General features: G+C 40.4%; 1 protein-coding gene across 4 annotated transcripts in view; it reads left to right on the top strand.

The window, feature by feature from the left end:
- Positions 1 to 27,323, top strand: part of ECPAS (Ecm29 proteasome adaptor and scaffold) — a 103,287-nt gene that overhangs the window by 50,731 nt on the left and 25,233 nt on the right. For all 4 annotated transcript variants that reach the window (XM_042914135.1, XM_042914134.1, XM_042914136.1 and 1 more), the window contains 17 exons: positions 317 to 366; positions 1,360 to 1,426; positions 1,519 to 1,641; positions 3,686 to 3,789; positions 4,185 to 4,308; positions 5,286 to 5,366; positions 6,578 to 6,803; positions 7,198 to 7,289; positions 10,107 to 10,241; positions 11,012 to 11,174; positions 11,629 to 11,801; positions 13,412 to 13,513; positions 16,951 to 17,074; positions 22,303 to 22,448; positions 22,859 to 22,913; positions 23,736 to 23,850; positions 24,555 to 24,623. In XM_042914135.1, coding sequence (XP_042770069.1) covers positions 317 to 366; positions 1,360 to 1,426; positions 1,519 to 1,641; positions 3,686 to 3,789; positions 4,185 to 4,308; positions 5,286 to 5,366; positions 6,578 to 6,803; positions 7,198 to 7,289; positions 10,107 to 10,241; positions 11,012 to 11,174; positions 11,629 to 11,801; positions 13,412 to 13,513; positions 16,951 to 17,074; positions 22,303 to 22,448; positions 22,859 to 22,913; positions 23,736 to 23,850; positions 24,555 to 24,623 — 1,949 coding nt within the window. The remainder of the gene's footprint in view (positions 1 to 316; positions 367 to 1,359; positions 1,427 to 1,518; positions 1,642 to 3,685; positions 3,790 to 4,184; positions 4,309 to 5,285; positions 5,367 to 6,577; positions 6,804 to 7,197; positions 7,290 to 10,106; positions 10,242 to 11,011; positions 11,175 to 11,628; positions 11,802 to 13,411; positions 13,514 to 16,950; positions 17,075 to 22,302; positions 22,449 to 22,858; positions 22,914 to 23,735; positions 23,851 to 24,554; positions 24,624 to 27,323) is intronic.

The raw sequence follows: 27,323 nt of genomic DNA, 5'->3' as shown, positions 1-27,323 counted from the left end.
TTGCAAATACCCTGAACTTAGCACAACTAAGAGAACCCTTTCATTTATGACATCTGCATTTCCTTTTGGAGTGAGTTGGGGATGCAAAGTTTCGTTTTTGTTTTTCCTTTTCCTTTTAGTAGTGTGATGATTCTGGGTTTGGATTTTTTTGTTGGTTTGTTTTGTTCAGATGTTAATATCTTGTAGTTAGGCAGAGTGAGACCAGGTTTAACAAGGAGTAAAATAATGCATGTAATTGCAGCAAAAATGTTTTGCTGTTTACTGTATTTTTTGTTTTGTCTGTTTTTTGTTCTTTTTTTTTCTTCTTAATTTCAAGGACCCTAAGCTACTGTCAATGGCATATTCAGCTGTTGGAAAACTCTCCAGGTGAGTAAACTCTTCTTCAGTGAGAGATATCCTGTTGGTAAACTAAGAGAAATTATGTGGCATTTAATAATAGATGGAGAATAATTTTTTTTCTGATTTTGAAAGGAAATGTATTTAAGCCATAGGTTGTTTAGAAATGTTTTCCTTGTAGTAGGAAAATGATGTGAGACGTTTCAATTTACATTTGAAGGTATGTTTCCATATTAAATGGTAGTCTTGAAATGATACTTTGAACTGGATTGTGTCATGATGGGTTACTTTTTCTTGCACCCTGGAGACATTTGATTGATCTTAAGTGTTCTTGTGGCTTCTTTATTACCAGTCTTTATAATCCCAGTCATCAAGGTTTATCTCTTTGACTCTCTTTTCTGATAGTGCTATATTATGATTCTGGGTGGCCCTGTTTCCAAAGGTGGATTTTTTTTTTTTTTCCTGCTTAGTATGATTTCCTTTTTCTACTTCCTCCTGGTTTCCTCTTCCTTCACTATATTTCAAAGCAGGGAGATAGAGGTACAGCACCCTCAGTAGCACTATATGGTGCTTCCGTCCATGGTACAGGTTTTGTACTGGCCTGTGTAGATTGGGTCTTGCTCTTCTGTACTGTGCAGGGAAAGGATCTTTGGGGCTCAGAAAAAAGCCACCCTAGATCCCCTGATACCGCATTTGTCCGATAGCCTTTAGTTTAAATAGCAGTTTAGTCTTAATTGTGTTTTTTTTTCCTATTAAAATCAGAAATGCTAACTGAATGCATGGAATATTGTAAAGGGAATATCTGGACAGTATGTATTTAAATCATGGTTACTTGGATTAGACAGCTGAAGAATTAAATATTCGCTTTAAAAAGTATTTGGCTCTTTGGGGGAGGTAATCTAATGATGCTGACATTGTGTTCAGAGATGAAAATGCAATTCAAGAAAATTTTCGTTTGGTTGCATTTTCTTTCAACCTTATGGAAATGTATGATCATAACAATGGTCTTATATTCTCTTACAGTCGAATGCCCCATTTATTCACTAAGGATATAGCTCTTGTGCAGCAGCTTTTTGAAGCCCTGTGTAAGGTAGGGAAACACCTGGCAAGTTTATGCTTTCCATTTGGATGCTGACCTGGACACCTGACAGGAGGGAAATGCTATTTTTATCATACTTATAGGAAGAGCCTGAGACTCGGCTTGCTATTCAAGAAGCATTATCTATGATGGTTGGAGCTTATAGTACTTTGGAGGGAGCACAGCGAACTCTCATGGAAGCACTTGTGGCTTCATACTTAATAAAGGTAGGTCCAGCTATGTGAACTGCAGAGGTTGGCAATATAGACATTTTACATTTTTAAGAACAAAACTTGAATTGCTTTTCTCCTTAACTATCTTGACAAGTAAGAATATTTGCTTTCATTTGGGCTGTGCTTTATGATTGATTTTTTTTATTAAAAAATTTTTTTTAATGTTTATTTTATTTTTGAGAGAGAGAGAGAGAGAGACAGAGCGTGAGTGGGGGAGGGGTAGAGAGAGGAGACATAGGATGGGGAGCGGGCTCCAGGCTTTGAGCTGTCAGCACAGAGCCTGACATGGGGCTTAAACTCATGAACTGTGACATCACAACCTGAGCCGAAGTCGGCGCTTGATTGACTGAGCTACCCAGGCGCCCCTCTGGTTGATTTTTGATACTTTGTGATGGGAATATGATTTTAGGGAAGAGGGAGTGGTGATATTCACAGAGGCTTTATGTTTAAAGCCTTTCATGTTGGGAAACTGTTCTTAATGTTGTGTTTTCCCAAGTTGGAAGTCTTTTGTCTTACCTGGTAGTTGAACCCTACAGTCCACTGGCTAAGCAGAAGGAGAGAAAGACAAATTTTATACATTATAATGAGTGTGTAGGAAGTAAGCCAGTACCATCACACATACTCTTCTTCCTTCTAGACTTTATTTGGCTGTCATGGCTGTTTGTAGAGAATTTTGAGTTATCTATATGTACTCAATATGTACATGCAATATGTATACGCAATATATATTATACAATAAAAAATAATATGTATTTGCTGTAGTTAGTTCTTTGTCCTCCATTTCTAGGAGTAGAAAGGGAGATTAGAAGAGGGAATGATGTCAAAAAGTCTTAGTGTGATTAATATGTTGTGTCCTACTGAAATGTGGCTGGCATATTTAATATATTCATATCGAGGGAATTACTGAAGGTTCAGAAAGGTATCTGGTTTCTATTGAAATATGACAGGATTATTATATACACTTAAGAAAATTACTGTATGTAGAGTTCCATTGTCAGATGCTCTTGTACATGGTTCATAGTCATATATTGTGGACAAAGAAGTGTAGGCTTTTTGGAAACTCATTAGAATACTTAAGACTTTCCCTAGGTAACCTTACAAGGATGCATGATGCTTGTATAAGGCATGTGGGTGCTGGTTGTACCTACACAGATAAAATCATGTAACAGTATTACTACAGCAAAGCTAATTTATATTCTTAGACTACACTGAAAGCAACCAGACTGTAGGCTAAATCATATGAACTAGTCCTTAATATCATTGCTGTTTATTGTAGCTCAAGGAATGACAAAGAGCAAGATAGACCTGAATGTAGGACAGTATCTGTTTCTTACTATCGCTCTCCTCTCACGATGTTAGGTTTGTGACTAAGAGAAGGACCTGGGGCGGGGGAAGTGCATGAGAATAAGGCTTTTCAGAATAAAGATTCTTCAACTGCTTCTCCGGTTGAACTTTGTATTCATAGATACTTAATCTATTTAAGTTAATTGAATATGTTTACATAGTTGAAACTGCTTTGGAGTCTGTTTTAACTAGAGCTAATCTGAAAAATTTGGACATATTTTGCTCCAAATTTGTAGAGATTCCAAGTAACCTCTGTTCGTGTTCGCTGCAGAATGTCTTAATTTCATTCATGTGACTAAGAGTTTGAGAATTGGGGAAGCAGGGGTGATGGCCAGAAACTGTTTGCAGTGACCTTGGTCCCAAAGTTGGCCTGAGGATGTGCACGTACAGAGAGATTCTCTGGCTGTGTATGGTCTTGGTGGGTCTTCCTGCTTTACTTGGAGGGTCCTTTTAGATCATAAAAGTACTTTTTAAGTGATGTCACTTTCCAAAGCTTCTAAACAACTTGATTAAAGATTTTCAACACATGATTTGTCTTTATTTAGACATACTTCCTAAAATAGCAGTTTTAATTTTGATTGTTTACAATTAAGATGACTTATCTTGACTGGAATGAATTGTTCCTAATTGAGTTCTTCTTCTTTTTTTAAAATCCGTATGTGTTTGTGTGTACATGAATTCATGTGTCAAATAGCCTGAAGTTCAAGTTCGACAGGTGGCTGTGAAATTTGCTAGCACGGTGTTTCCCTCAGATCATATACCGTCCAGATATTTGCTCTTACTAGCTGCAGGAGATCCGTAAGTTTCAAAAGGTGTTAATTTGAATCTGGGTTCATTTAAAATTATTTGAAAATTACTAAAATTTATATTGTTTTTAATGTTGGTCTATGGAATTTAGAAGCAATTTATTAAAGAGTTAAAAATATGGCCCTTGATATGATAGAGACCTGTAGTTATACCCTATCTTGTTTATTTCTGGGTAAGCCACATAACTGTTCAAATTTCAAGATATTTCCAAAGAGAAGTAATTTCTTTCAGTGTATTTTATGACTTTTTTCTTAGATAGCCAAGAACGTATTTAAGACATTTTCTCAGAACCCCAGCTGTCAAATAAAATTGCTGTTCTTAATCATCAGACGATCATTTTGCCATTATTGAAATTAATTTTTTATTTTTATTTGTCTTTCTGAAAGACGAGAAGAAGTTCATGGAGAGGCACAGCGAGTATTAAGATGTCTTCCTGGTAGAAACAGAAAAGAAAATGCTTCTAAGCAGATGCCTTCTTTCCCAGAAATGGTGTATTATATTCAAGAAAAGGTATGGCATTTAACTTCAGAAAATTAGTGTGGGTCATATAATGAATGATAAAAATAAACGCATTTTTAGGTGACATATTTGAAATGTCATTGCTAAATGTTGAATAGTAGTAAGGTTTTTAACAATGTTAATATTTACAGTAGAGGAAGAGAATACAAAATGAAGAAAATGTAATTCTCAAAATTGATTTGTTTTGCCCCAATCTGAATTACTTATAATTCCTTATATGCTCTTTAACATTCTGACTAGGTTTAAAAATTTTCCCCTTGGTATGACATTCTTAAACATAGGTCTCCTTTTTTATTTTTTGAGAGGATTATTTAGGAACCATAAGTTTAAGAATGCTTCAGGAAATAGGTCAGATTTTTTTCCACTCCGATCATAGGAGGGCATCACATCTGCTTTTGCAAACCTCCCACGTGTGCGCAGTTCTCTCTGCTGGTGGATCAGACAGAGTGTTGGCTATCGTGACCCCCCAGTCCTGATCCTGTCCCTCTTTTTACATCAGTGTTTCTTTGAGTATGCTGGTAGTCCTAGCTTTCTGCTCAGACAGATATCTTAAGGGAGTTGGAGGTCAGGACTAGGTAGCCATAATTCTCTATAGCACAGTCACATTTGTGGTCAGAAGATGCTTTTGTGCACATATTTTCCTCTTGCTCCATTAGTAATGAAAATAACGGGCCTGCAGTGGCCCAAGGTGAGTGTTAATAGATGCCTGGAGCAGTTTATTCTTTTTAAACAAGCAGTAAACACGCCAGGAGAAAAGGAGAGAAAAGCCAGGAAAAAAAGCACCGCACCTGTCATTTAGGGTTTGAGGGACATGTGCAGTCAGCATGATTGATGGAAAAATGCTGTGACTAGAAAAAAACGGTAGCAAACAATAATGTAGTTAGAAATACAATTATGTTTGAATTGAGGAGGGGCACATGTGCTCCATTTTTTAGTAATAGTGTTTGTTTTTGGCTTATTTTTATCAGGCTTCCCATCGAATGAAAACTCCAGCCAAGTACATGACTGGGACCACTGTCCTTCCGTTTAACCCAGCGGCCTTTGGAGAGGTGGGACTGGGATAGGTTTCCATTTCTCTCTCTCTACACATTCTGAAAGATCATGTCACACCCAAAGAGATGTCCAAACTTTTTTGTGTTCTACATAAACCCATATTGTGATGTCATTGTTTTTCACCAGGTTGTTTATTAGAAAAAAAGCGTTTGGTAATTGGTATTATTTTATTATTTATTTATTTATTTAAGTTTTTAAAAAGTTTATTTATTTTGAGAGAGAGAGTGAGAACGGGGGAGGGGCAGAGAGAGGGCGAGAGAAAGAATCCCAGGCAGGCTCCGTGCTATCGGTACATAGAGCCCGATGTGGGGCTTGATCTCATAAACTGTGAGATCATGACCTGAACCAAAATCAAAAGAGTTACGATGCTTAACTGACTGAGCCACCCAGGTGCCCCTTGGTAATTGTTATTATTTTAATTCATGGTGGAGTCTTTAAGTATATTTAGCTCAGTGAGATTCTCTTTGTGGAGGAACTGGGTGCTCTGCATTGATTATTGTTGTTATTTTCAGCAAATTATTACAGCAAATTAGATTTGAATTTAAAGCCAACGATATGCCGAGGTTGTTTGGGTTATCTATTTAGGTCATTGACTTGCACTAATTAAACAACAGGAGGTAATCTTGTTCAGAGTGAGTAAGAATACCCACGGTGGAATTGTCATCTGTCCTATTTTAGCTCTCAAGGGAAGAACTTCCAGAGGACTCCTTGTTAGCCAGTTTATATCACAAGTTTTTATGGTGTTGTCTCTTTGGGTAGATGGTACGAACCCATATTCTCAAATTCTTACGTTGGTAGAGGTTAAATACAACTGGAGTTCTACAGGAATAGATGATTTGCCCCAGGTTTCTGCTCACTCTCTCTCTCTCCCCCTTTCTCTCTCTCTCCCCCCCCCCACACATCTTTTAAAAAATAATGATTTTGTTGTAATTGTTTAGACTTTAAAAAAGTTGAGTTTGCATTTTAACTCCATTAAACTCCACTAAAAACACTCTCTGGATTTATAAAAGCTTGTTATGTAAACTGTGCTGCATTACTGTAATTTCAGTTAACTTACTGAGTCATGTTTTCCAGCTTTTGTGAGGATTGTCGAATAGCTTTATGAGGGAGGGTGGGGAAATGAAGCTAGGAAAGTGTCCTTTTGCAGCACACCCTCCCACACTGACTTCTTGAGAAGCCTGACTGCTTTTCCTCCTTCTGCTTTCAGATCGTCCTGTACTTACGCACGTGCCTAGCGCACAGTGCCGGAGTGGTGCCCACCTCCCAGAGTTTGGCCGATATGCAAGATCACGCCCCGGCCATTGGACGCTACATACGGACTCTGATGTCAGGTAGCCAGGCGACATCCTCATCATCTTCTTCCAAGAGTGGAGAGACCAACCCTGTTCAGATCTACATTGGCCTGCTTCAGCAGCTGCTGGCAGGTGTTGGAGGTAGGTGGTTGTGCGGCTGAGGACAGATGGTAAAGCACTTAGGCAAAAATCTAATCTTAACTCTCTTCACTCCTGTACCTGAACATTAGTCTTTGTTTCTTTTCTGAACTTACTTGATTCATCCTGGATACACTGTTACTCCTTCAGAAAGAAATGCTAACAATAGATAATGTTTTTTACTTTGGAAGTGGGTATGAAGAATGGTATATCTTTTTATAGGTATTTGGTCTGTAAACTTGCTGTATTGAATCACCTACTGGATTTAAGTTGATTTTTGTTTTGTAGAACTGGGAGATGCCTTCCAAAGCAGGGGCCTTATACTTAAAAGAAATTTAGTGAACCCTGTGTGTTTACCACTTTTCTTGAAGCTAAAACGGAATTCTGTCTCATTTAGGTTTGCCAGTCATGTACTGTCTACTGGAAGCTGTCTCTGTGTATCCAGAAAAACTGGCTGCCAAATTTGTAGACAAAACAGAATGGATAAAGGTACATCCTATGCATGTACATTTCTCTTTGATTCTGTATATTTTTCACTGTAGTCTTAGGATTTCGTCTTCCTGCTAGTGTTGCTATGACCATTCCTACCTTTGGGCCATTTTGAAAACTCTCCTACCAAACACTTCCTGGGAAGCATGTTAGGTTAGTGTATCTCAATGATCCATCTAGATGAGAGTGAGAGATTAATTGAGAATCATATAGATTAAAAAAAAATTATGTTTTTCTGTTTTAAAAGTTAAAAAAAGTAGATTTGTAGTTTAAATAAAAAATATGTGGGGCACCTGGGTGGGTCAGTCGATTAAGCGTCTGACTCTTGATTTCAGCTTAGGTCATGATCTCAAGGTTCATGGGTTCAAGCCCTGCGTCAGGCTTCACACTGACAGCACAGAGACTTCTTGGGATTCTCTCTCTTCCTCTCTCCCCCAACCCTCCCCTCTCTCTTTCGTTCTCACTCTTGCTCTCAAAATAAACTTAAAAAAAAAAAACTGGTTGCCTTATGATAGTGGAATAATAGATCATTTAAAAAAATATGTAAACTGTCTCCTTTCTGTAACTGTCTCCTACTTACCCAAATCTCCCTACTTCCTGCCCCTTCCTCTCTCACCTGACAGACATACACAGGTCATCACTTATTTATATATGGTGTACTTTCTCGAGTATACTTACACACATACACACAGATAAAAGTAAGCATTTTTAAGTTATTTCCTTCTTTTACACAAAAGGTGCATAGTTTTCACACTGTTTTATTATTGTTGTTGTTGTTGTTTCACGTTTTTTTAAAATTCTCACACCATGTTGTATCTTACTTCTTTCGCTTAAAGTTAAAATGTGTAGGTACTCCTGTAGAACTACAGAGAGGATATCGTCTTTAATGGCTTCATTTTTTCCATTATATAAATGTGCCATAATTTATTCTAGAGCCTCACTGATGGTCAGTTAGGGTGCTTCCAGTTTGCTGCAGTGAACAGTCTGTCATTTTGAATATAAGGCAGTATATTTTTTAGATGGATTCCCTAGACGTGGAATTGAGGACATAGGCTTAGCATTTTTGAGGGATACAAGCATCCTGCATATGAGCAGTACCAGTTTACACTCCCACCAGCCATGTAGGAGAGTGTTCTTGTCCCATGCTCACACCAAAAGCATTGCCAGGTTTAACAAAGAAAAATTCAAGATGCTCAGTTAAATTTGAATTGCACTGCAAAGTGAAACATTGTTTTTAGTACAGGTATGGCTCATACAGTTTCGTATACCTCTTGTGCCACCTAATGCAGTTCTTTTTGGAAAATGGAACTTGAGTTATGGTGAAATGTACAGATTATCTCTTAGTGTGAAAGCATGAATGTAATATACCAAGAGGTGTGAGTTTTGCACTTTTCTGGAAAATCTGGTCTCATGAAATCGCTTCTGGCTTAAAAGGTTTATTTTATTCCTTGTGAATATTTGCTGATTGTAAAATGATGTCAAGAGTTTCTGACTTTTGATCATGTAGATCAGGGGTCATTAAGCTGTGGTTCATGTACCAGATCTGGCCTGCCTCCTGTTCTTGTATGGCCTGCAAGCTTAGAGTGGTTTTCATATGTCAGTTTAAAAAAATTTTTTTTTTTTAATTTTTAACGTTTATTTATCTTTGAGACAGCGAGAGACAGAGCATGAACAGGGGAGGGTCAGAGAGAGAGGGAGACACAGAATCTGAAACAGGCTCCAGGCTCTGAGCTGTCAGCACAGAGCCTGACATGGGGCCCAAACTCATGGACCGCGAGATCATGACCTGAGTCTAAGTCGGACGCCCAACCAACTGAGCCACCCAGGCGTCCCTAAAAAAATTTTTTTATGTTTATTTATTTTTGAGAGAGAAAGAGAGTGCGAGTGGGGGAGGGGCAGAGAGAGAGGGAGATACAGAATCCGAAGCAGGCTCCAGGTTCTGAGCTGTCAGCACAGAGCCTGACGCGGGGCTCGAACCCATGAGTGTGAGATCATGACCCGAGTCGAAGTCGGACACTCAACTGACTGAGCCACCCAGGCGTCCCTTCGTATTTTAATTTTTTAAAAATTATTTTTTTAGAGAGAACGTGTATGAGCAAGCAGGGGAGGGGCAGAGAGAGATAATTTTAAGCAGGCTCTACACTCAGCATGGAGCCCAACACCGGGGCTCTATCTCATGACCCTGGGATCATGACCTGAGTCAAAATCAAGAGTGAGAGGCTCAACCGACTCAGCCACCCAGGCACCTCAGTTTTTAATTTTTAAATAGTTGAAAAAAAAAAAGATGAATAACATTTTCTGATACATGAGAATTATAGAGTCCATAAAGTTTTACTGGAACACATATATACCCTTTCATTTATCTGTTGCCTGTGGCTGCTTTTGTGCTACAGTGGCAGAATGGAGTTGTTGCATCACAGACCATAGGTCCCACAAAGCCTAGTTGGCCCTTTACAGAAAACATTTGTTGATCTCTGCTTTAATTTATTTAAGTAATCTCTACACTCATGACGTTAGAACTCATGACCTGGAGATCAAGAGTCGGATGCTCCTCTGGCTGAGCCAGCTGGGCACCCTGACCTCTGTTTTAGATCATCTGTGTATTAATTCTTTGTGTTTTATGTTTTGTATTTTTGATGAAAAGGCATAGGACATTTTGATATATAATTCATCTTTTACTTTTAAATAATAGCCTATTGTGTTATTTTCTTGCAGATACCAATAGATTGAATATAACGTATTATTAATTTTAAATGTCAGATGTCAGTAGGAAGATGATTGCATATGATGTATATATTTGTTTCTTACACCGCTCAGAGTCTGATGAATAGCAGTAAAGAAGAGATGCGTGAACTGGCAGCATTGTTTTATTCTGTGGTGGTGTCTACAGTGTCGGGAAATGAGTTGAAGTCAATGATAGAACAGCTTATAAAGACTACAAAAGACAATCATGTATGTTACCAGTTTTGTCTTTATTCTTTTTTGGGGGAGATGGCAGAGCTTTCCAAAAGCATCTGTTTTTAGGTTTTGTCTTCTCATTTCTAAAAGGAACTTTTATGATTGTGAAGAGTAAGTGAGATAGAGGATAGATAATACATTGATTAATTCATTCTGTGCAACAACTTTGAATGCCTTGTGTCTGATTTAGGTGCTGAATTTTAGGTGCTGGGAATTCAGTAAATACATGAGGATCCCTAGTACTACACATGCTCAGAAATGTTAATTCCTTTTTCTTTCCCCATCTACTGGTGCCTCTCATTGTGCCTGTTCTATCAGAAAGCATGTGCTTGCAAACATTCAGACCTCAACTTTGTGTTTAGAGGTTTTAGCAGTTAGAAATAGTATCTGCTCATTGTATTTTGTTGGCGGTAGGGAGAAGTTAGGCTTAAAGGTTGTGGTAATGTAGTTACGTAAGTGCTCTAAGCTAGAAGAATGTATGGGTGCTACAGGGGGGCCTGCAGGAGAGCCCCTTCACACCGACATGGAGTGGGTGTAGGATTAGGGAATTACTTGAAGTGAGTCAAGACCCAGCTTACCTTCTTAGAATTCTTGAGTGTTAGAAACCCCAGATTCATTAGGGTTCGGTCGAATCTCAAATGATCACTTTGTTGTCTGGCCTTATGTTTTATTGGAGATGACTGTAAGAAACATAGTTATTTCGGTGCATTCTTGCATGTGTGAGAGAGTGACAGACACGTATGCTGTTGTGTGGTTAAATTCAGAGCCCAGAGATACAACACGGATCCTTGCTTGCATTGGGGTTCACAGTAGGAAGATATTTGGCTAAGAAGAAAATGAGAATGGCCGAACAACAAGACCTGGAGACAAATGCCGATTTCCTGCCTGACCAGGAGGAGCTCATTCAGAGCGCCACAGAAACGATAGGTAATGAATACGCTCATGCTGACTTGGATGTTGCAGTGTCTGAATTAGGTTAAAATTTAATACAGCATTTTAGTTTCTTTTTGCAGCATTGCACTTTAAAGGTGCAAGCCTTTTCACAATACCTTACTTAGTGTTGGATAAATTCTGTGTTTTTAATAGCAATGAAAGTACTCTAGTTTTTCTGTATATTTTTTCCTATACATAGGTTTCAGTATGACGGAGGTGATACTTCCTCACGGGGAAAACCTTAAACATTTACCAGAGTACAGTGCTGTTTACCTAATTTCTATGTTGTTTTGTTACTGAGTAAATGCTAACAAATTATCAACTAGAGGGAAATGTAGACTTTGATTTGTTGTGCTCTCTTTAAAACAATCTCAAGTACCTTGCTGCTTGCCCTGGATCCCAAGAGCAAAAGTGTATTCTTCTCAGTTTTGTCTCAATGTGCTTTCAGGCTCGTTTTTGGACAGTACGTCGCCCCTCCTGGCAATTGCTGCCTGTACAGCCCTGGGTGAAATTGGCAGAAACGGTCCCCTCCCAATCCCCAGTGAGGGATCTGGCTTCACCAAATTGCATCTTGTAGAAAGCTTACTGAATAGAATACCCTCCAGTAAAGAAACAAATAAGGCAAGTTTCTTTTTTTTCCCTTCCTTTCTGAAATTCTTTCTATTTGTAGATACATAAATGAGCAAAAACACAGTTGTAATGAGGATAGAGGGCCATGCAGCTGGAGGAAGGATTTAATATAAAAGGGAATGATACAGGAAGTCTAGGTGACTGTTTAATTTTGAGTTAAGGGTGATTTTGTTCAGCCTTTCTGCATGCACCATTTGGCCCAGCTGCTCCAGTGTAGGCCCATAACTGTTAGGATTTGGGTAAAGAATTAAGTGCATCAGGTAGTTCTTCTGTCCTGCAAACAATGGATAATAAAGTGTTAAATAGTTTGTAAAGTGTTAAATAGTTTTATCACGTTTGTAATTTTAGAACAACTCTAAATCTTAATCTCTGACAGCCGATTTGGTTTTAAGAAATCTGGGCATTAGTAAGAGGGGTGAGTAATATCTGAGGAGAGGGACTTTTATCATTTTTAAGTTTCAGATAAACATTTTCATAAAGTTAAAAACATTATATTTGTGATCAGAGTACCTCAGTGTTGAAGTATAATATGATTTAATGAGCAGATAAATCAACTTACTACAAATTTAATAGACACATAAGCTTATTCTTTTTAAGTTTATTTATTTTGAGAGAGAGAGAGAGAGAGAGAGAGAGAGAGAGAGAGAGAATGAGTGGGGGAGGGGCAGTGAGGGAAGGAGAGAGAGAATCCCAGGCAGGTTCTGCACTGTCAGCACAGAGCCTAATTCGGGGCTCGATCTCCCCAATTGTGAGATCAAGACCTGAGCTGAAATCAAGAGTCAGATGCTTAACTGACTGAGCCACCCAGGCACCCTTTTTATTCTTTTTTTTTAGAGAGAGAAAGCATAAGCAGGAGAGAGAGAGAGAGAGAGAGAGAGAGAGAATTAATCTTAAGCAGGCACCATGTTCAGCACAGAGCCTGATGCGGGGCTCAATCCTGTGGTCCTGGGATCATGACCTGAGCTGAAATCAAGAGTCAGATGCTCAACTGACTGAGCTACCCAGGCACTCCCATAATCTGATTCTTGATCTGGACACCGTTTAAAACTTCCTGAGAATGTCACAGTGTAGTTTTTGTTAGCTGTTATTAACTAATTGGTGAGCACTTATAATGTGCCAGGTGTGTGCTTGAGTGATTCGCGTACATTAATTAATTGAATTCTCTGAAAGGTCTAGTGAAGTAGGTACAGTTGTCATCTCTGTTTTCCCAGATGAGGAAATAGAATCACAGAGAGGTGGAGTATCTTGCCTAAGGTTACATACCTATAAAGACTGCTAAAATGGTCAAGCTGTGAGTTGATCTTAGGTCACCCAGGCCCAGAAACCTACATTTATAAACAGTTTGAAGGATAATAAACCTACTTAGAGGCTTTCTTCTTTCTTCTTTTGTAGCCACGGACCTTTAATGAACTCAGTTTTATGTCTTTCTACCTCCAGTGTCTTATAAACATAATTATGTAAAATTGGATACTTTTAAGAAGAAACTTATGTGTATAAGTGCTTTAGACAGCCTACTCCTCCCTGTCCTCTCATTTTGGAAACACTGTTCTCTGATAAAGCTGTTATGTACTTTGTTTAAAAAAATTTTTCCGTTCTTTTAGATGAAAGAACGAGCAATCCAAACACTGGGATATTTTCCAGTTGGGGATGGAGATTTTCCTCACCAGAAGCTCCTCTTGCAAGGTCTGATGGACTCTGTGGAGGTATTTATATTGCTATCTGATTGTTATTCAGAAAAAGGCATTTTTTTTTTTTTTTTTAGCTGGAGTTTTGTATGCTATGAGATTTTAAATTAAACTTTTATTCATTTATTCACCAAGTACTTATTGAGTACAAACCAGCCTTGGGCTTACCACTTCAGTAGGCATAGCATTGACTAAATCACCTATATGGGAAAATCCTCTCCTCATAATTATTGAGTAAAGCCCAGTGCATTGTGGGTAGAAGAGGACACTTAACCCAGTGAACTAGATGTAGGCATTGGATGCTGGTATTCCAGTTGCTCTTGAGTTGGATGGCCTAGCTTCTGTCTTCTGGATAAATTTCTAGGGTAGTTGGGAAGACCAACAAATGGGCAGCTGCTAGGCCTGTGTCATGAATCTTAACAAGGCCTGATATGGACCCTCATCTAGGCTTGATTCTCGTCACTTACTCACATTTTTGTACACCAGACTTTTTGTCCTTCTTTGCTCTGAGCTTTTGAAAGACTAATACTTCTTTCTTGGGTTGCGCTGAGCCCCTTGAAAGCCATCAAACTAGAGTAGATTCTTCATTTATTGGGCTCTCATGATTCTCCAAACTTTGTCTTCACAGCATTTATCACAGTTTCTAATTGCCCACTAGACTGAGGCAAAGTCTATTTTGATCCCCATTATGAAACAAGTGCCTGGCAGTGTGATTGGTAGTAGTAGGACCTCAATAAATGAACGAAGAGACATTTGCATAGAAGCCAGTAGACTCACAAAGGAGGGTGTGAGTACTTCTATTTGGGAGACTTATGTTAGGGTTTTGGAGGTGAGGTTCCTTTTGGGCCTGGAAGGATGGCAGGGAGACAGGAAGCAGGTTGGGGTGAGGACTAAGGCCACTGAGTGACAGAGCCAGTGTTAGGATCCAGGTCTCTGGAGTCATAATCCGGTATTTTTTTTGAAATTTTTTAACGTTTATTTATTTTTGAGAGAGACAGAGCATGAGCAGGAGTGGGGCAGAGAGAGAGGGAGACACAGAATCTGAAGTAGGCTCCAGGCTCCGATCTGTCAGCACAGAGCCCGACGTGGGGCTCAAACTCTGGAATGGCGAGATCATGACCTGAGCTGAATTCGGAGGCTTAGCTGCCTGAGCTACCCAGGTGCCCCAATAATCCAGTATTTTTAATGTGAATGTTTTTGAGCATGACTTATACCCACATTAGGTTCTCCCTGGTGTCATTGACATTGTAACCTCTTGGGGAAAAGCTTACAGTGTCTGCTTTCTTACCTTTTTTTCTTTTTAAAAAATTCATGGGAGAGATGGATTTCCTCTAGTTTGATTGATTTTTGAGAGAAAGGGAGCATAAGTGTGGGAGAGGAGCAGAGAGAGAGGGAGAGAGAATCTTAAGCAGACTCCACACTGGCATGGAGCCTGATGCAGGGTTTGATCTCATGATAGTGAGATCATGCGTGACCTAAGCCGAAATCAAGAGTCGGACACTCAACTGACTGAGCCACCCAGGCGCCTCTCTTCTAGTTTTATTTAGATAAATGAAGGTTTGTCTGGATTATTAACTTGTTACTGAAGTTATTTTTTAAGAGTGTAGAAGGACAGAGATAATACGAAACGCTAGAAACATGATGGAGAGATTAAAGTTTAAGAATAGTGAGAAAGGGGTCGCTGTATGGCTCAGTGGGTTAAGCGTCCAACTCTTAATTTTGGCTCAGATAGTGATCTCATGGGTTGTGAAACTGAGCCCTGCATCAGGCTCTGCACTGATGATGCAAAGCCTGCTTGGGATTCTCTCTCCCTCTTTCTGCCTCTCCCGAACTCACGCTGTCTCTCTCAAATATAAATAAACATTAAAAAATACATTTAAATATCCCAGAAATAAAGGATCATGAGATGAGATAAAAACAGGTACATGGGGATTCATTATATTAGTATTATCTTTACTTCTGTGAGAGACGGAGACAGAATCTGAAGCAGGCTCCAGGCTCTGTGCTGTCACCACAGAGTCCATAGTGGGGCTCAAACTCATAAACTGTGAGATCATGACCTGAGCCGAAGTTGGACACTTAACTGACTGAGCCAGCCAGGCACCCCTATTTCTGGAATATTTAAAGTAAAGTCTGGGTATCCTATCATTCATAAATGGAGTTAAGGAATTTTGTTTTTGTTTGTAATGCCAGTTATGTTGTTAGTAACAATGGGAAAAACGTGTGATAAAGGGTACATAAAATGAATCCTTACTATGGGATCCTCTGTGTTGAGATACCTTTTCTCTGCTTAGAATTGCCAAAGCAGCTTTTGACCAGGAAAGCTGCAGAACTGAAGTCCTGAAATTCTTTTTCCTCAGAGTCGGAAGCTCTCAGCACTTGACACGTCACCGAGACCAGAGCATTTAGTTGATTGAGCTTAGGAATGGCTACACTGTGGTCTGTGTGCCGAGTTCTCCCAAAGGTCGCTCTTTCCATGCTCCTCACGGGGACCCTCTGTTCTTCATTCTCTTCTCAGTCCCCACATTCTTAGCTGTTTTCCAGTTTACAGTAAACAGAAAAATGCTGAAGGGAGCTAAGACAGGCCCAATTCCATGTTGTCAGTGCAGTGATTCATGCTTGTGAAATGTGTCAAAATTTCTAAACCAAATTAAAAAAATTTGAGTATATACTGTATAGAACTTTTTTAATGTTTGATTTTTGAAACAATTTCAAACTTACAGTGCAGTGTAAGAATGATATAAAGAACTCCCATATACCCTTCATCTAGATACACCAAAATTTAACATTTTATCGCATTTGCTTTATCATTCTTTTTTTTTTCTGAACCACTGGAGAGTAACTTGCAGACACCACGTAATTCAGGAGTGCAAAGAGGGAGGTGATAATGAATTAATACATTGTAATGGCTGCTGTTCGTAGTGCAGTTACCGCACATGAGGATCCTCTGGAAACCTTAAACATGTTACCGTCATTCCCTCCTCGCAGCCTGATGAGGCAGGTGATGGTGTTATGCCCGCATTACACACAAAGTTGAGACTCGGAGTTTAAATATGCCTGTGTGGCTAGTGAGAGACAGATTAGAATTTGCCCCCAGATCTGTGTGGCTTCACAGTCCGTGCCCTTTTCCCCAAAGTTACTGGTATCACTCTTCCAGCAGTTAAAAATCCCTGCTTAGTGGTTCTCTGCTGAGGGTGAAGAGTGCAGTGTGGTGTTGAGGTCATTCTCTACATTCTCCGTTCCCTCCCCTCCCCACCCGTCCCCTGTGAGCCACCAGGTTAGGTGAGAGCAATCCAGTAAAAAGCGTAAAAACCAAGCACGTTGACGGGGTTGATACCAAACAGCCTTTGTGTGGAAATAGACGAACGTGTTGATACCAAACAGCCTTTGTGTGGAAATAGACGTCTTTGGGAAATGTTCTCACCGATTTGCGGCTTTTGTTTCCTTCCGTGCAGGCCAAGCAGATAGAGCTGCAGTTCACCATCGGGGAGGCCATCACCAGTGCTGCCGTAGGAACGAGCTCTGTGGCTGCCCGCGATGCCTGGCTGGTGACTGAAGAGGAGTATACTCCCCCTGCTGGTACGGTACCTGCAGCTCATCCCTTCAGAATCCAGTAACCCTTTCTGTTCTTGTTTGCACATTTGAAGCAAAAGAAAAAATGTATGCGTTCCATTTTAACTTTCTGTAAAAATATTTATATCATCTTGGTTCAGTCAAGAAAAATAGTTGGTTAAAGGAGAGTGAACACAAAATGAACAAGAACTTCTTTGTTTAGTCCTTTGGCAAGCAAAGGAATTCGCTATGTTGTACCTTCAAGCTTAGGCTCTTTTCTTTTTTTTTTTTTTTTTTTTTTTTTAATTTTTTTTTTCAACGTTTTTTATTTATTTTTGGGACAGAGAGAGACAGAGCATGAACAGGGGAGGGGCAGAGAGAGAGGGAGACACAGAATCGGAAACAGGCTCCAGGCTCCGAGCCATCAGCCCAGAGCCTGACGCGGGGCTCAAACTCACGGACCGCGAGATCGTGACCTGGCTGAAGTCGGACGCTTAACCGACTGCGCCACCCAGGCGCCCCGCTTAGGCTCTTTTCTGGAGGGTTGGGGTATTTAGCCAGTTTCAGAAGTCGCAACACAGTTCCATTGCCAAGCTGTGTGTCCCTTCATCCTTTATCACATAATGAAACCTCAGGGTCTTCTGTTGGTGTTCCAAGTACCTCTGCCCGGAGGGTCACTGGCTTTCCGTAACTATGCGGGAGAGGGAGGGTGTGGTTTCCGACTACGTGTCATAGATACTATGGTTTCATATGTCTTGTGGTTCGATTTCAGTTTGGAATTGAAAATGAATTCTGTTTCAGATACTGAAATATATTTTTAGTCCTAAAAACAAAAGAAAAGTCACCTGATGTTTTATATGTTATCTTCTCAGTTAAGGAAATGATAGTGTTTTCATGGTAATTGTTGCATTATGAATTGTATTTTACCATGAATACACTAGTTTTGCATTTTGCATTTTTGCATACGTTCACCTGTTCGTTAACCACCATAAAGAAATGTAAAGGGAATGGACAGATATACTTTCACTTGCTATCTAATTAGGAGAGCTATAACTTGACAGAAGCTGATAGGGCTAATTCTCTGAGGCTTCTCTCAGTGGGTATGAGGCCAGGTAAGGAGGATTGTCTATAAATGGGAGAAGATACTAAAGGAAGGGAAGTGACCGTTGTTAACAGGCAACCAGACTGGAAGTAGAAACTCGGAGTTTGCACATGAGGGGTGATGTTGGAGGCTTGATGGTAGTGAGGGCTCATGACGTGGAAGAGCAGATCTGCTGTAAAAGCCATGTTTCTGAGTCCATGGATTTCTCTGTAGTGACTTAAGCAAATGAAGATTAATAGAGAGGTACCTATGCCCGTCTTCAGACTTACAAACTTCCTATGTCTCATGCTCTTCTTGGAAGAATTTGTTCTTTGGTTGGCTTGGCTCTTTGCTCATCCAAAAGAGTCTCAGTTAAATTGTCCATCAAGTGTTAAGGTTTGCCCCATCTTTGTGTGTTTAGGGAAAGGAGAGCATAAAATCCTGTGAAGTGGGTAATGATGACTTTTCGAACTGAATTTTGATTATGCATGTTTGTCATTCTCCTCTGAGTGCTACTCAGCTTTTTTGATGTCTTTTGTTGTAGTGTACTGATCTGGCTTCGAATAGAAGATACAGTATTGGAGAAGCCACTTAGGGCCTAGGTCTTAGCCATCTTAGCATCTCAAGCATGTAATACAGTACCTGGCGCAGTGTGGGAATCTGATCAGAGCTTGTTTACTTGGTGATTGCGGCTGCTTAGGTGGCAGACCTACAGATAGCTGGAATTGTGGTTTTGGGAAGGTAAAGGAGAGATTGTGTTTGCCTCTGAGAACTAGAACTAGATTTATTTATTGAATGAGAGAGAGAATGCATGGGGGAGGGATAGAAGGAAAGAGAGAGCGTGGATTCCAAGCAGGCTCGACGTGCAGCACAGATCCCAATCCACAGTGCAGAGCCCGATGCAGGGCTCGATCTCATGACTGTGAGGTCATGGATGAGCTGAGCTGAAATTGCGAGTCAGACACTTAACCAACTGAGCCGCCACCCAGGCATCCCTGAGAACTAGATTTATGTGACCAGTGAGGAATTAATAGCACCTGCCTCTGTCTTTTTTTTTTTTTTTTTAATGTTTATTTATTTTTGAGAGAGAGAGAGAGAGACAGAGTGCAAGGAGGAGAGGAGCAGAGAGAGGGGGAAACACAGAATCGGAAGCAGGCTCCAAGCTCTGAGCTGTCAGCACGGAGCCCAATGCGGGGCTCGAACCCATGAACCATGAGATCATGACCTAAACCGAAGTCGGACGCTCAACCGCCCGAGCCACTCAGGTGCCCCTGCACCTGCTTCTTTCTGTATCCGAATTCCTATGAAGAGGGGGATGTCCCCTAATAGAGCTCTACCTTTTTCAGGCCTTTTGTTGGCTTTGTGGGAGTCCTATTCTGGCTTTTTTTTTTTTTTTTTCCCTTAGGAATGTTATCATTCTAGGGTCTTCTTCTAACCATTTCCTTCTTTCTGAAATCTTGTCTTACCTATATTCTCCTTTCTTTTTGGTCCGGTTGGGTTGCATTTTCACCCAGGCCTTTACCATATCCCCAGCACTTTCTTGGAACATTTTTCACCTAGGTTTTGCAAGACTGTGTTTGCCTGTGTTTCTTCCTTACCTCTGACCTCTTCTCGTTGTCCTTCACTGGTCTTGTTCCTGCATACTCCTCACTGTGCTGGGATGTCCCAGTTCACTCACTCCAGTATATGTTGATGGCCCCCAAATGGATATCTCATCTTAGAACCATTGTGTTGTACTCCAGAACTATATTTCCATTAGGTGTGTCCATACACAGGTCCCCTAGGCTCCACTGTAGCTAGATGCCTGACTCTGAAATCACCTCTTCCTCCTGTTGGCTTCCCAAACCGTTTGCCCTCTTTATTTCCCAAAACTATTCTCTCTTTAGTCCCTATCTCAATTAAAAGTAACACTGTTTCTATCCAGTTTCCTGGGTAGCTGAAAATCCTGCTCTTACAGAGCTTTATATTAAGTGGGGAGTTGGCAAAAAGCAAATAAGAGAAACACACAACATGCTAAATGGTGACAAGTGCTATGGAGGGAAGTATAGCAGAGAAAGCGATAGATAAAATTTGGGTAGGAATTGAGAGTGCACAGGGCACCTGCTCTCAGGGAGGTGTCACTAAAGTGAAGACCTGAAACAGAAGAGCATTGGAGGCAGAAGGAGTAGCAATTGCAAGCAAGGCCCTGAAGCATGAGTATGTTTGAGGTCAGTGGGACTGGAGTAGTGTGTGTGAGGGAACGGGGAGTAAGAGATAACATAGAGGGGCTTTGTAGGCTACCGTGGGGGCCTTAATAGGAAGCGGTTATAGGAGGGCCATGGTCTGACTACATTTTAAAAGGGTCATTTTGGGGCACCTGGGTGGCTCAAGTCGGTTAAGCATCCAAGTTCAGCTCAGGTCATAAAACTGCAGTTTGTGAGTTCAAGCCCCACGTCAGGCTCTGTGCTGGCAGCGCAGAGCCTGGATTCTGCTTTGGATTCTGTCTCTCGTCTCTCTCTCACTTTCTCCTCCCCTCCTCACACTCAGGCTCTCTCTCTCAAAAATAAACAGACATTAAAAATAAATAAATAAATAAGTCAGTCAGTCAGTCACTCACTCACGCACTCACTCAGTCACTCAGTCAGTCATTTGTATTTTGTTGAAAGTAGTCTGGAGCAGGGCCAGGGCAGTGCAAGGAGAATAGTTAGGAGGCTCTGGCAGTATTCCAGGTGAGAGAGGATGGGGACTTTACTGGGATGGATGTGAAGAGTGAGAGGAGTCAGGGATGACCTCGGAGGTTTTGATGCGAGTAGCTGAAAGAATGGAATTGCCATTTAACTAAGATGGGGGGCTGTGGGAGATACAGACGTGGTGGGTGCAGGGAGAAATCTGCTTTTCTGACTCTTCTTCTCACTCCTCCCTCTCAGTGTTGGAATGCCCCAATGCCCCCATAGGTGAGTTGTAACCAGTATCTTCATGGACATATCTGGAAGTCAGTTGGATATATGAGTATGGCATTTTGAGGAGTCACAGTTTGGAAAATATTTGGGAGTATCATGTAAAGATAGTTTTTAAAGCCATGTGTTATGTGTAATCGCTGAGGGGTAAGTAGAAAGGAGAAGAGATCCAACAGCCAAGCCCTGGGGTCCCCAGAGTTCCGAGTTTCAGTAGATGAGGAGAAATCAGGGAAGGACACTGAGAAGAAGTGGCCTGAAGTAGGGGGCCCTGGAAGGGAAGTGAAGAAAATCTATGTAGAGGGGAGGGAAAGGACTGGGATGGGGATCAGCCAGGTCTCACACTGCTGAGAGATCAATTAAGATGAACACTGACAAGTGATCATTGAACTTAGCAACAGGATGGTAATTGGTGACTTTTATAAGTAATTTCTGTGGAGTGGAGAAGGTAAAAGCCTGATTTGGAGTGGGTTCAAAAAAAGAGGAGAGAAAAACTTAGACTATTGAGTATAGACAACTACTTGAAAGGTTTTAATGAAAAGCAGTGATTCTTGACTGTAAGAGGGAGATTTTACCCCGTGGGGGACATTTGGTAATGTCTGGACACTGGACAGGGCGGGTGCAGCTGGTCTCTAGAGAGGGGAGGCCAGCAAGCTGCTGAACATGCTGCAGTGCACAGAATGGGCCTGCAACACACTTGCTGGCCAGAAATGTCTGAGGACTCTGAAGTAATAAAGGAGAAGAAAAAAAGACATGTGTAGCTAGAGGAGGAAAGTCAAGTCTGAAGAGTTTTGTTTGTGTGTCAGTTTTTAGATGGGAGATGGAAAAGATGTGGTAGAGAAGGAAAAATTGCTAAGACCAGAGAGAGTAGGGATAATTTTTGTTTAAAGTGGCTTAATTTTTTAAGAGAAGGTTTAGGTTCACAGCAAAATTAAGAGGAAGATACAGAAATTTTCCATATGCCCCCTGCCCCCTACACCTACATAGCCTCCCCCGTAGTAGGAATAAGTTTTCATTCTAGGGAGCTAAAGTTACGAGAGTACCTTTGAAGGTTTATTTAGCTTGTGTTGGGTTCTGAAGTAGACGATTACCAAAATTCTTTCAACAACTTAAACACCTTAGTCATTCAGATACTTATATGTTATAAGCTTCTTGTGTTGAATAAATATTAAAATTTAATTTTTCCGGAAACTCTATTTAATTATTTTAATTACTTCTATCATTCCTTTTTTTCCCCTCAGGAGCCAAAGTGAATGATGTGGTCCCCTGGGTGTTGGATGTGATTTTAAATAAACATATTGTCAGCCCCAACCCACACGTGAGGCAAGCGGCCTGCATCTGGCTCCTTTCCCTTGTGAGGAAGCTAAGTATCCATAAAGAAGTGAAGGTAAGCCATGCTGTAAATGTGCTCAGCACCTTTGGAAATTGTTTATGAAATATTTATCATTGAAAGCTGGTAGGAAGAAAAGTGTATGAAGGGGAGGGCCACAAACTGATAACAGATATTTTGAAATAAGCTGTACATGAAAGATGACAGCCTGATCTATATCGGTTAGAAGATGATTCTAAACTTGAAGGTATAAAGTCAAATGGTAAGGATAGGGAGGCTGAGAAGTGGTCCAGCCTTCAGGTAATTTGGCTGCCTTCAGAGACCAGAGCATAACATAATAGGTAATGTGGCTGCCTGGGGTTGGAAGACTCCAACAAGGTGTTGTGTACGCTGAGAAAAGATTCTTACCCTCCCTTATCTACCAAGAGGTAGAGTTTGTGTTCTAAACTCCTTTCTTCTTCTTTCAGTCTCACCTGAAGGAAATTCAGAGTGCATTTGTTTCCGTTTTGTCAGAAAATGATGGTAGGTTATTGGTAAATATTTGATTTCCAAACTTCAGTAAACTTGTATTTTAAATTTTGAAAAAATCTAGATTAACGAGCATAAAAGAGGGACAAAGGAAGGTCGATTCTTATTGACTGATTTGATTAATTAGATCATGTTCTTCAGTTTTGCATTTAAGAATGGAGCTGAGGCCTTGGGGCACCTGGCAGGCTCAGTCAGTAGAGCATGCAACTCTAGGTCTTGGGGTTGTGAGTTGATACCCTATGTGTGGCGTAGAGTTTATTTAAAATAAAAAAAAATTAAAATAAAAATGGAGCTGAGGCCTCAATGATAGTATTTATAAACAATCGCTTTCTTTTACTTCTGATTCCTTTCCACTTTGTGATGTAAGTCAGGGGAGGGTGAATGTGTTAGACATTGAAATAAGTAGCTCTGTTTTAGAAATTGTTTCAATATAATAGAGTCTCGTATTGACTTTTCATTTAAAAAACATTGGACGTGGATGTGTTGAAATCCCATGAGGCTGTTGTACTTCGCATGAGTATGCCTTGTAGCGCCCTGATCCTCTCTCATGGTGCCTGCATGCCCAGGCCCAGCAGTGTGGACTTGGCTTGTGAATTGACTCTTGTGAATGTAGTTCTCCTTTACAGGGACTTTTTTGGTGCCATGTCCACGGATGATTTAGTATGTTTTAACAAAATAAGCAGATTGATGATGTTTTCAAATCTAATTTACTTTGATATTATTTTGGATTTCTGTTACAGCTTTTTAAAAAATCTAGTGATGGCCAGAAGACAAATTTCTCTTAAAGTAATACTATTCTGTCTGACTTGTGTGCAGAACTTAGCCAAGATGTTGCCTCAAAAGGTCTTGGGTTGGTGTATGAACTGGGCAATGAACAAGATCAACAGGAATTGGTTTCAACACTTGTAGAGACACTCATGACTGGCAAAAGGTACAGTGAACTTGAACATTTCACATTTAAACACGTATAGCAAATTTTGCACATACTGAGAATATGCAGTGGAAGAAGGAAACGTCAGCTTTTGGTGTTCCTGTTTATTAAGCTCTTGTGGATTGCATGTCAGTGATTGTTCTGCAGTGGAGAGTGGTTTAATTACTCAGTGTATCCTGTTTAGACGGTAAAGTGAAAGAAACCAAACTACTGTTCAGAAACATGCCAGTAGGTCGGGCTTTGAAAGTTGAATGCTCTCGGACAATCAAAGCATCGGATTACAAAAATACCGTAATTGCTGTTGACTAAATGAACATGAAGATGTGGAGAGGAAGCTTGCATGTCTTTTGTAGCTTGATCTGTGAAGAGGATGAGAGGGGCGATCATTCTTGTAATTGGTCACTGCTTTATGTCACCTTCCTTACAGGGAGGATAGTTTTTAATGGGTGACCACATTTAATGCAGTTTAACTTGACGTGGGATGTCTTTTATGTCTCTTTGTTCATCCTAGAATTCATTTTACAAAATTCTTAGGCTTATTGGAAAGGATTTAGGTGACTTTTACATCTTGCACATGGTAGATTCTTGCTGTGGAATTTGATGTTAATCAGTTTATAAAGGAAATGAATCAGTTAGTTGAATGAAAAAATTTCATTGGTATGAAAAAATTGAGGCTAATTTCAAGTCTTATTGTTCTGCTTTAGAGCGAAACATGAAGTTTCTGGAGAGACAGTGGTATTTCAAGGGGGAAGCCTTGGCAAAACACCCGATGGGTAAGTGTGCCAAATGCATTGGTTGTTCATCATAAACACCTTTAGTCTTGTCAATAGAACGCTCACAACGCTGATTCCCACCTTCCTAGGAAATGTTGTATGTTAATGGAAGAAGAAAACGTCTGTGGAGAAAGTGTAGTGTCTCAGCTTGAGGTTCTTGGGAAACAGACTGTGAGGTGGAGGTTTGTCTGCTGGAACCTGAAATGAAGAGTGCCCCAGCCTTATCACCTGGGGGAGCAACGAGGCAGGAGAGAGGGTTGGTGGCCCAAGGAGGAGCTGACCTGCTGCTAATACTTAAGCAGATCCTGAGCTCTGGAGGATCTGGGCTGGGAGGAAGGGCTGGGCTGGCCCTTCAGAGCTGTCCTGCTTTGAGGGGCCAGGCCTTTACATTCCTCTCATTAGACTTTAAATCCCCTCGGTGACTAGGCATCAGTGGTGGGCCTCTCTGGAGAAGGACCTGACCTTGTACTGAGGGCAGTTCTGTTAGCTCCCGGGCGGCTGAGTCCTGAGGAGGGGTCTGGCAGCACAGCTTGGCATCCACTGCATTTCGTTTTTTGGGGGGAGCAACTCTACTTGGTATTGTGGGGTCTACCAAGTTAGCATTTCAGATTAGTTCCTAGAGCTTTACCCTCTTTTTGTCTTATCATTATTTCATTGTGGTTACGCTGCTGCTTTTCCTTTGAAAGCCCTCAGGTCAGACTGCTCAGCTGGCTGGGCCTTGCTGTGACATCACACAGAGCCCTGTTTCAGTGTTGTCTACAACACCGGAAACCAGTTGTTTGTTCTGTCCTTGACTTTCTCCCATAGCTCACTGTTTCCACATTGAAAGTAATATGTTTTTTTTAAGTTTATTTATCTTGAGAGAGTGAGTGAGCACTATCAGGGGAGGGGCAGAGAGGGAGAGAGAGAATCCCAAGCAGGCTCTGCACTGTCAGCACAGAGCCTGACTTGGGACTCAGTCTCACAACCAGTGAGATCATGACCTGAGCCGAGATCAAGAGTCGGAAGCTAACCAAGGCACCCAGACACCCCTTGAAAGTTATTTTTGTTCCACTTACCCTCCCTGTAGACTTTTTCTGAAAAAGTGCTCTTTTCACAGAGTAACACAAATAATCAGGTCTTTGAGTAAATATTACTTGTTCAGAGGAAAGTTAACAAGACTCAAAAGAAGTTATCAAGATTGGGGTGCTGCAGTACTACAATTTGTATGGAATCTCAGAAGACCCTGAATAGCCAAAGCAGTCTTGAAAAAGAAAAGCAAAGCTGGAGGCATCACAATTCTAGACTTCAAGTTATAGTATAAAGTTGTAGTCATCAAAACAGTACGGTACTGGCACGAAAATAGACACATAGATCAATGAAACAGAATAGAAAGTCCAGAAACCCATAATTATGTAGTCAGTTAATCTTTGACAAAGCAGGAAAACATATCCAGTGGAAAAAGACAATCTCTTCAACAAATGGTGTTAAGAAAACTAGACCACTTTCTTACACCGGACAGAAAAATAAAGTCAAAATGGGTTAAAGTCATAAATGTGAGACCTGAAACAATAAAAATCCTAGAAGAAAACACAGGCAGTGACCTCTTTGGCATCAGCTGTAGCAATTTCTTTCTAGATATGTCTGCTGAGGCAAGAGAATCAAAAGCAAAAATAAACTATTGGGACTATATTGAAATAAACAATTTCTACACAGCAGAGGAAGCAATCAACAAAACTAAAAGGAACCCATAGAATGGGAGAAGATACTTGGTAAATGACATATTTAATAAAGGGTTAGTATCCAACATGTATAAAGAACTGATACACCCAAAAACCAAATAATCCAATTAAAAGATGTGAATAGACATTTCTCTGAAGAAAACATACACAGATGGTCAACAGACACGTGAAGAGATGCTCAACGCCACTAATCATCAGGGAAATGCAAATCAGAACTAAAATGAGATACCATCTCATACCTGTCAAAATGGCTAAAATCAACAACACAAGAAAACAGCAGTGCTGGCAAGGATGTGGAGAATAAGAAACCCTCGTGCACCATTGGTGGGAATGCAAAATAGTGCAGCCACTGGAGAACAGTATGGAGGTTCCTCAAAAAGTTAAAAATAGAATTATGGTCCAGCAATTACATTCCTAGGTATTTACCAAAGAATACAAAAATACTAATTCAAAGGGATGCATGCACTCCTATGTTTATAGCAGCACTATATACAATAGCCAAGATAGGGAAGCAGCCCAAGTGTCCGCTGAGGTAGATGAATGGATAAAGAAGATGTGGCATCTATATACAATGGAATATTATTCAGCTGTAAAAAAGAATGAAATCTTGCCATTTGTAGTGAAATGGATGGAGCTAAAGAGTTTAATGCTAAATGAAATAAGTTAGAGAAAGATACCACGTGATTTCATTTATATGTGGAATTTAAGAAACAAAGCAAAGATCATAGGGGGAAAAAGAGAGGAAAACAAAAAAACAGACTCTTAACTCTAGAGAGCAGACTGATGTTTACCAGAGGGGAGTTGGGTGGGGTGACGGGTGAAATCGGTGATGGACTCAAGGGGCGCACTGGCTGTGATGAGCACAGGGTGTTGTATGGAACTGTTGACTCACTATATTATTGCACATAACGCTCACTGTATGTTAACTAACGGGAATTAAAAAAAAAACTTTAAAAAAAGATGGGCTGCTGTAGCTTAG

The sequence above is a fragment of the Panthera leo genome, chromosome D4, assembly GCF_018350215.1.
Source record: "Panthera leo isolate Ple1 chromosome D4, P.leo_Ple1_pat1.1, whole genome shotgun sequence".
NCBI lineage: Eukaryota > Metazoa > Chordata > Mammalia > Carnivora > Felidae > Panthera > Panthera leo.
This window is presented reverse-complemented; position numbering and strand designations above follow the sequence as displayed.